Raw genomic sequence first — 9,035 nt, 5'->3', positions numbered from 1 at the left:
AAGGCCTGATGTGAGAGAGTGGAGGAAACAAACAGCTTCCTGGCTCCTTCACTGCTGATAGAGTTTCTACTAAAGGAAGTCGGTGTCTTAGGAAGGGTTAGGCGTGATAAGGTGTTGGTGCTTTAAAAGGCAGGCTTCCTATATGTGTGTCTCTGTGTGTGTACGTGTGTGTTTGACTGTGTGTGTGTGTTGCAGGAGATGTCCTGCTTCAGATCTCTGAGAACCAGAGGAGGCTCACATCAGAGCTGGAGGGAGTTGTGAGTGTCTCAACATGCTGCCCTGCCAGGGGGCTGTCACACACACACACATACACGCACACACACACCAGGCTAAACACACACACACACACACACGCACACACACACGCACACACACACCGGGCTAAACACACACACACACACACACACACACACGCACACACACACCAGGCTAAACACACACACACACACACCAGGCTAAACACACAAGACCAGACTCATCCATATGGATTGTCTTTGATCTAACACATGCAGTTCATAAACTTGTGAGACAAACTATGAAACTATTGATATATTGTAAGTCACCTAAAAAAATTTTCATTACTTAAATTGATATACAATAGCCTGAACAAACCCCACACAACTGCGATCAATTATTAAACATTTGGTCAGTTATAAAGTCACTGTTCACTGTTTATCTTGCAAACGGAGCAGAAATGTGGCATGTTTGAATGTTGGACCTGTTTGTGTTGTCACCAGTTTTGCTGGTTCCAGCATGAGCTCATCCAGGAGATGGACAACAATGTGAAGTTGGACAAGGACTACATCTCAGTAAGCAACCACACCCCACCCCACCCCACCCACACACACCACACACCCCACCCCACACACACCACACCCCACCCCACCCCACCCACACACACCACACACCCCACCCCACACACACCACACCCCACCCCACCCCACACACACCCCACCCCACCCCACCCCACACACACCACACCCCACCCCACCCCACACACACCACACCCCACCCCACCCCACACACACCACACACCACCCCACACACACCCCACCCCACCCCACACACCCCACCCCACACACACCCACACACCACACACACCCCACCCCACCCACACACACCACACACCCCACCCCACACACCCCACACACACCACACACCCCACCCACACCCAACCCACACCCCACCCACACACACCCCACACACACCACACCCCACACATACCCCACCCCACACACACCCCACACACAACACCCACCCCACACACACCCCACCCCACAAACACCCCACCCCACACACACCCAACCCCTGCTCTCCCTCTCTCAACTGCGTCCCCTCACGGCCTTCAGCAGGCATACCGACCATAGTGTGTGTGTGCTTTTCTCATGTGGTTAAGAGGTGTATGTTCTGTAATGTGACCTCCAGAACAGTAGGAGGCGCTATGAGATGGAGGTACGAAGCCAGGCGAGCGGTCTAGAGAGACAGTTGAGGAGAGGAGCCCATCAGGTCAGTCAGCTGTGCGTGGGGGGGGGGGATTGTTAGAGAAAAAAATATTTCAGAAAATATTCCTGAGTTTCTTAAATAAATAACATAGGTGCTTTGGGTTGTGATGGTGGTGCATGTGTGTGTGTGGATGCGTGCGTGTGTGTGGATGTGTGAGGAGTCAGGTGGCTGAGCGGTTAGGGAGTCGGGCTCGTAATCTGAAGGTTACCGGTTCGATTCTGGCTGTGCAAAATGATGTTGTGTCCTTGGGCAAGGCACTTTACCCTACTTGCCTCGGGGGAATGTCCCTGTACTTACTGTAGGTCGCTCTGGATAAGAGCGTCTGCTAAATGACTAAATGTAAATGTGTGTGTGTGGATGTGTGTGGATGTGTGTGTGTGTGTGTGGATGCGTGTGTGTGTGTGGATGCGTGTGTGTGTGTGGATGCGTGTGTGTGTGGATGCGTGTGTGTGTGTGTGGATGCGTGTGTGTGTGTGGATGCGTGTGTGTGTGGATGCGTGTGTGTGTGGATGCGTGTGTGTGTGTGTGGATGCGTGTGTGTGTGTGGATGCGTGTGTGTGTGGATGCGTGTGTGTGTGTGGATGCGTGTGTGTGTGTGGATGCGTGTGTGTGTGGATGCGTGTGTGTGTGTGGATGCGTGTGTGTGTGGATGCGTGTGTGTGTGTGGACAGGACGGCAGTGAGTACATCAGCTTCTTGAGAGAGAGTCAGCGAGAGGCTTTACGGGAGGAGGAGCGGAGGTATCGCTTCCTGGCTGAGAAACACTGTGATCTCACCCAGTCCTTCATCCTCCTCATGAATAAGGTACACACTCACACACACACATGTACCCCCCCCCCCACACACACACACACACAGTCTCATAGAATGTGTGTGTGCGGCAGACAGGGGTTCCTCTCCAGCAGACAGCTGATGACTGGAAGGACCAGGTGGATGCCACGAGGGGCCCGCGGGCCGGCTCCTCCCCTCACCTGGAGCAGGACAGCAAGGTGGGAGACACCACACACCAACACACACACTTGTTCTCCAAATCTAATCCAGCACGCCTGATTCTAATTATTAGCTGATTGATCAGGTAACTAGTGTTGAATCAGGTCAAACACGTGTGGTTGGAGCATAACCGAACAGGTAGCAAGCTCTTCAGGAACAAAGACCCCTGCTCTACTGCTTCATATATCCCAGAGAGAACACTGCTAACAGTCCTGGATTACAGTGGATTACAGTTGGTGTGGTGTTTAGTCAGTGAGAGCTGGGTGTGTTACTGTGTTGCTGCTCAGGTGGGGATGAGGGAGGAGGAGCGGTGGAGTCGCAGGGAGGACCAGCCCTTGGGAAGAGTGCCCTCTAGAGGTGGGGGGGCGTCTTCTGCATCTAATGAGACTGGTGTTATTGCTTTAGTGTACATAAATGTTTATCTTTATTTCCTTCATCTTCTGTGTCTGCCTCTCTTCCTCTTTCCTCTGTGTAAATGTATCCTTTCCTTCCCTCTTTCCTTCCCTCCCATCACAACCATGTTTCTTTCACTTTTCCTCCCTGCCCTTCACCTCCCTCTCTACCTCCCCCCGTCATCTTCCTCCCTCACCCTTTCTCCGTCTCCCTTCCTCTCAACCCCAAACCCCCCTCATCCTCTCCCTCCCTCCCCCTCTCCACCCAGGTCCCTCCCCCCAGGGCAGTCGCTCCCGTGCTGGCTCGGTGGGGGACTCCCTGGGCCTGGGAGGAGGGAGAGCCATGAGGGCTCTGGTGGCCCACCCTGCCTCGTCCAACCCCACCCTGCTGGCCTTCTCCAGGGGGGAGCTGATCAGCGTGCTGGTCCCTGCGCCCAGGAACGGCTGGCTGTACGGCCGCGCTGAGAGCAGCCTCAGGTGAGGGCACGGCCAGAGGGACTAAACCAAACAGATCATGATACAATATCATTCTTGATAAACTCCATGTGTCTTTATAACTTTATATTATTATTTCAGTTATGGTACAGACTGTACACTCTTAAGTAGCTCTGACAACGAATTCAATGTGTCTAACTTTGAGATGTGTATTGTAGAAGTGATTTATATTTCATAATCTGTGCTCTCTCATGCCCTGTCTCTGATTCTCCGTTCTCTTGTATGTCTCTGGTTCTCTGCTTCTCTGGCGTGTCGGCAGCCTGGGCTGGTTCCCGGCCACCTACGTGCAGCCTCTGGAGGAGGCACCCAGGCAGCCCAGCTCCAGGTAACTGTTCAGAGGGGAAGTTTGCCCACAAGTTTATTTGATCATACAAACTACATTTAGACAGGCAGGTCACTGAGAACAATGTTTTTCCAATCATGATGGGCAAGCAGCCAATAACTAGGCTGCCATGACTATAGTTAGCATTCATTATCTTTAATACTTTCCACTGCTTCATCTGGCTTTCGTGTCACAATCTCCTGAAAACAGGGCAACATTAAAACACCAAGGCCTTCCAGCACACAATGAACTATTTAGGAAATGTGGGTGACCTATTGCTGTGAGGAGCAGTGATGAACGATAAGGTTTTTCACATTAAAATCGTCTCTTTTTTGTTACTTGATTTCCAGTAGCGGCTCCACCCTCAGAAGCAGTAGTAGCATGAGCAACCTGCTTGACCACTCAGGAGGCAGTAACCATGGAGGAGGCCCGCCCCCACCTCCACCCTTACCCAATAGGCAGACAGAAATGCATCCAATCACGCCCACCCATGAAAGAAGGACAGAGTCACTCTCAAACAAGAAGGTATTGGTGCCGGATAGACTAAAAGGCCTATTTAGGCCATGGGTCATGAACAATCTCAACTATACATTTGGTGTTTTAAAAACATGATTACTACTGTATTTGTCATTTTCATCAATAATTGGGAAAAAGTGTTACTATTTTAGTCAAAGTTTACCTCCAAATTGTCAAGGTGTTTCCCTCTCCGGCCAGCAGGGGCACTGTGGCAAGGTGCTTTTCTCTATGACGCCACACCCCGCGTTCTGGTGGATGCAGGGGGGCAGTTCCAGCTGCTGAGAGTGTAGGGGTGAGGCGGGGTGAGGGGTGGTTTGCATGTGTGTGTGTGTGTGCACATACTTGCATGGAGTTAAATCAGGTGTAGCAGGGGTGCTCCAGTGTCATTCTGTAGAGACTCAGACCAGTTCACCTTTTCATCCTGAGAAGCGAATAAACACATCAGTTTACTGTAAGAGTTGGAGTCATCCAGATTTATCACATCAATAAATGTTTTAAGAGTGTGAAAAGCTGAACAGTGAAAAGACTGAAGTGTGGAAAGCCTGAAGTGCAGATGCGTGTCAGAAGGAGACAGACGTCAAGTAAATCAAGTCTTTTCAGGGACAGGTGAGGACAGTGATGATACTGATAATTACAAAGGTACATGAATCATCTCTGTCTCTGTCTCTCTCTGTCCCTGTCTCTCTCTGTACCTGTCTCTCTCCCTGTCTCTCTCTGTACCTGTCTCTCTCCCTGTCTCGCTCTCTCTCCCTGTCTCTCTCTGGTTTTCTAGAGACCTGAGAAGTCCGGACATCCACCAGAACTCTTCCCCAAGTAAGATCCATGTCTCACACACTCACAAGTGTCTGACTGGTGACGGAGTGACTGGTGACGGAGTGACTGGTGACGGAGTGACTGGTGACGGAGTGACTGGTGATGAGTGACTGGTGACGGAGTGACTGGTGACAGAGTGACTGGTGATGAGTGACAGGTGATGAGCCTCTGCTCCCTTGTCAAGCCTTCATACTGACACACAACTGATGAAACCTCTTTTGTCTCTCTCCATCTTTCTGTCTCTTCCTTTCTCTCCCCATCTCACTCTATCGCTCTCATCCTTGTGCTCCCATTCTATGTCTGTGTTGCTAGAGGCACCAACCCTTTTGCCACAGTCAAGCTGAAGCCGACATCAACCAATGATAGATCAGCCCCGAAACTCCGTCGGTGATGGGTGATGACATCATAACCTTGAGAAAAAGTGGTGATGTTCTGAAGTTGAGACTAGCTTGGCGTTCCTCACAACCCCAGATATAACCTGACCTACATAAACCGCTTTGATAGGAATTGTTAATGCATTGATTATTTTATATGAAGAGGTACATTTTGATTTATTGATGAGAAACCAATGCATTGATTGTTTTCTGTGGATTATATTGTAAATATAAATGTTTTAAGTCTGTCTCATGCACTTTGTCAGAATCAGGGAGATTGTATAATAATTGTTCTGTAATAGTGGTTTGTGTTTGAGTTAAAATGATCTTAATTAAGACCTGCTGTATAATGTGTCCTCAAACCACCCTTTCATTCTATCTGCCATTCTTAAACCTACACCATGTTTAATGTTAAACCATGTAGGGACTGAGTTAGCTGTCTGTCAGGCGTGGTCACTGAATACTCCCCGGCCGGCCATTGCCTCGTGTCAAACACTAAACATTCTTCTGGGGGTATTTGCTCAGGCAGTTGCGTGGTCTGCTAAGTAGAGGACCTGAGGGGCGCCAGCTTGTCCTGTTGGGGATACTTACCCAGACTGCCCTTGATGTGATGCAGCCTGGCTGATGGTACAGCGATACAGACACAACTCTGGATGTATTTGCAAATCCAATGAATAAAGTATGACATTGATTTCTGTGTGTTTCATGTTGTGTGGATGTTCCAGCTGTGTAAGTCTCAGGACTGTGAGGGCTGAGCAGAGAAGAAAGATCCGTGTGAGTCATACCAGAGGCATTTCTTTTATTATTATTTTGTTCTTTCACAGTCTGACCTCTTTCAGTGTTTGTTCATTTTTACAACTCTACCAGTGGAGGGGGATAGGGGAAAAAAGGGGCAAAATCAAGAGCTAAGCTTAGCATGTCAGACAGGTCAGAGGGGTGAGGGAAGAGGAACAGAGTCGTGTTGGGGGGTGGGCAACAGTCTGGGAGCAGGTGTGGGGTGAGGGAGCCCTACTCCGCAGGGAGGTAACTGTTACTGGTGCACCAGGGCAGTGAACTCTGAAAGAGAGGATGAGACAGTGTGGTTGGTACTCTGAGAGGAGAACACTAGAAACAACATCTACAAAATCTCCAGTCCTTAGATATGGTGATAAATACAGTAGGCCTATATTCTGGCTAAGAACCAGAGCCTTTGTGTGAAACACATGATTTATGGGACCAGGTAAAAAGGGACAGACCATCGATAGAAATCTTGCCATCTCCATCCGTGTCGGCTGCCTGTATGAATGCTTTGGTTTCCTTATCGCTCAGGTCCCTCCCCTCTGGGGAAAATCTCTTCAGTAAAGTTCTGAGGAGAGAACAGCGGTGAGAGTGTGTGTAAGTGTATCCACCATAAGTTATAATAGGAACACGTGAACATGTGTATGAGTCTTACTTCATCTCGTTCTCCTCTATGAAGCCGCTGCTGTCAGCATCCACAACCAGGAAGACCTTCTTAACATCATCAGCTGACTTGGCCTTCAGACCCACCATCTCAAAGAACTTCTTATGGTTGAAGGAATCAGCAGCTGTGCACACACACACACACACACACACACACACACACACACACACACACACACACACACACACACACACACACACACACACACACATTCCAGTCAGTAGAAAGGGCCACTCTAGGTGGTGGTATAGGGTAGATGTGTTTGCTATGAAGAATAGAAGATCCCAAACCTGCAAATGCTGCCAGGGCTTTCTTGATGTCATCAGCGTTGAGGATACTGTTCATGGCCATCTTGCTTCTGGAACTTGAGAGAGAGGAGGAGATCAGGGGAGAAGGTCATAAACAATTAATTTCAAATTAATACATTTCCCTAGTTACATTTACAGTACAGTAGCGTACATTACCGCTGAAACAACTTTCCTATACTATAGTAGACCCAAGTTGGTATCGCTAAAGCTAACATTCATCAAAATGAATATAAAAAATAATTTACTTGAATCAATTCAAATTAAGTTATAATGCTGTCTTTATTTCAGTGTTTTGTCGTCCGGGTCGCGTTTTTGCAAGATTGGAAAGTTCGTTGCTAGTACTACTGTACAGTAACCTAGCTAACCAGTTCGTTTACCAACGGTTAAAAAATCTGAGTACTGAGTACTGTACAGTACTGAAGAGCTAACGTTAGTAGAAACTGGGATACTGTATCAGGCTAGACTAGCTGGCCAATTAACGATTCATCAAAATAAAAAATCATAATAATTAACGTACATAAACACAAATGAGGTGAATTTAAAGCATTTAAGAGGGTGGGTTTTTTTCCAGCTTGCGTTTTTGACAGAGTAATTTCATTGCTACTCTAATGCTACTGTAGGCTAGATCTGTAACTGTAGCGGTAGCACTAAGATAATTAGTTTTTTAACGGTTAAAAAGTTACAGTTGGAACTATTGAACCAGGTTAACTATACATCAAAATCGTAAATGTTCTTCATAGCTAAACTAAAGTAAAATGCCACCATATAACATTAGGTAATGAAGACAAAGTATTTACCTTACTAGTAGCTTGTAGCTGGTGATGTGTGGTGTGGGTCTTGAATAAGGCTCTCGAGCGCAGACTAACTGACGTGTTTACATTCAAATATTAAAGCTGGAGAGGGTTGGGGTTACTAAGCAACAGTCCTCCTGAAATGATTTGATTGTAATGCTCGGACTCATAAGAATCTACTGGACAGTTCAACACATGGTTAATTTAAAACGAGGAAAGCATATCGGGGAAATCATTACTTTGGTGGTCACCTAAACCTTTTACATTTAACTGGTTGCCAGGCTTTACAAAGTATAATAGGTATAGCTCAGTGGTAGTGCAATTTGACTTCAGAGAGGTTGAAGGTTACGTTTTTGGATAAAAGTGTCTGCTAAAAGAAAGAGAGGCTGTTATTTGAGGCACGGTGTCTTGATCACTTCCTCTGGTCACTTGTTGGACAAAAATGCTAATTCGTTCAAACGAATTTTCAGCATGGGCTAAAAGAAAATAGACTTTAAACTTATTTAGGCTACGTTTTTCATACCCCAGTCAGCTACAGTAGCATGCGATCGATGGGCCACCAGCGGATTTTGGGTGGCACGCCGTTACAGTAGTGGCTTGCAGCGGTCGGGCCTCAGTTGGCGGACCATTCTCAAGCCGATAGTCGTCAATTACTCAGTGGTCCGCCAGTGTTTCATGGGCGGCATGCCGAAGGTCGTAACTGCGTCAACCTTCTGTGATTTCACTTTTTGTTGTTGATATTATTGATGGTGAACAACAACAACAACAAATTACACTCAAGGACGTTACATCAATACACGTAGAGCTATTTACATGAGGAATACATCAGATTCGGCCTGTTAAAGCAACTACAAGAATTGCATAATGATATTCACAATACCTTATTATTTGAGAACATAATGGAGAATGCACATTTTCGCTAGATGAGGAGTGCTTCGTGATAAGGCTTGTAATACCCTAGTTTTACCTAGACTGTATAAAGGCAACATAGTAGGCTAGCTACCTAAACAATTTGTTTCAAAGGGTTTTCTTTGAGGGTGAAAATTCAGGTTAGCTGAAAGGTAAAGTTGATACTGTATTTTGAGTAGAGA

At 47.2% G+C, this 9,035-nt stretch overlaps 2 protein-coding genes across 2 annotated transcripts in view; one reads left to right on the top strand and one right to left on the bottom strand.

Annotated features, from left to right (window-relative positions):
• The window catches only part of baiap2l2a (BAR/IMD domain containing adaptor protein 2 like 2a), an 8,428-nt gene extending 2,334 nt beyond the window's left edge, over positions 1 to 6,094 (top strand). The window contains exons 4-14 of the mRNA XM_067232775.1: positions 196 to 257; positions 738 to 809; positions 1,426 to 1,506; positions 2,175 to 2,306; positions 2,387 to 2,491; positions 2,780 to 2,849; positions 3,154 to 3,361; positions 3,639 to 3,704; positions 4,052 to 4,226; positions 4,990 to 5,030; positions 5,343 to 6,094. Of these exons, the coding sequence (XP_067088876.1) occupies positions 196 to 257; positions 738 to 809; positions 1,426 to 1,506; positions 2,175 to 2,306; positions 2,387 to 2,491; positions 2,780 to 2,849; positions 3,154 to 3,361; positions 3,639 to 3,704; positions 4,052 to 4,226; positions 4,990 to 5,030; positions 5,343 to 5,421 (1,091 nt within the window). The 3' untranslated portion in view covers positions 5,422 to 6,094. The remainder of the gene's footprint in view (positions 1 to 195; positions 258 to 737; positions 810 to 1,425; positions 1,507 to 2,174; positions 2,307 to 2,386; positions 2,492 to 2,779; positions 2,850 to 3,153; positions 3,362 to 3,638; positions 3,705 to 4,051; positions 4,227 to 4,989; positions 5,031 to 5,342) is intronic.
• Positions 6,095 to 6,199: 105 nt separating this feature from the next.
• Positions 6,200 to 7,960, bottom strand: LOC136940292 (parvalbumin-7-like). The gene is made up of 5 exons (XM_067232346.1): positions 7,951 to 7,960; positions 7,136 to 7,209; positions 6,837 to 6,969; positions 6,640 to 6,749; positions 6,200 to 6,460 (listed from the first exon to the last, which is right to left on the bottom strand). Exons 2-5 carry the CDS (start codon positions 7,194 to 7,196, stop codon positions 6,435 to 6,437), a joined length of 330 nt encoding a protein of 109 aa, XP_067088447.1. The 5' UTR covers positions 7,197 to 7,209; positions 7,951 to 7,960; the 3' UTR covers positions 6,200 to 6,434.
• Between the last annotated feature and the right edge of the window lie 1,075 nt (positions 7,961 to 9,035).

The sequence above is a fragment of the Osmerus mordax genome, chromosome 3 (genome assembly GCF_038355195.1).
Source record: "Osmerus mordax isolate fOsmMor3 chromosome 3, fOsmMor3.pri, whole genome shotgun sequence".
NCBI lineage: Eukaryota > Metazoa > Chordata > Actinopteri > Osmeriformes > Osmeridae > Osmerus > Osmerus mordax.
Note: the sequence above shows the minus strand (reverse complement) of the source record. Positions and strands in the feature narration are given on the sequence as shown.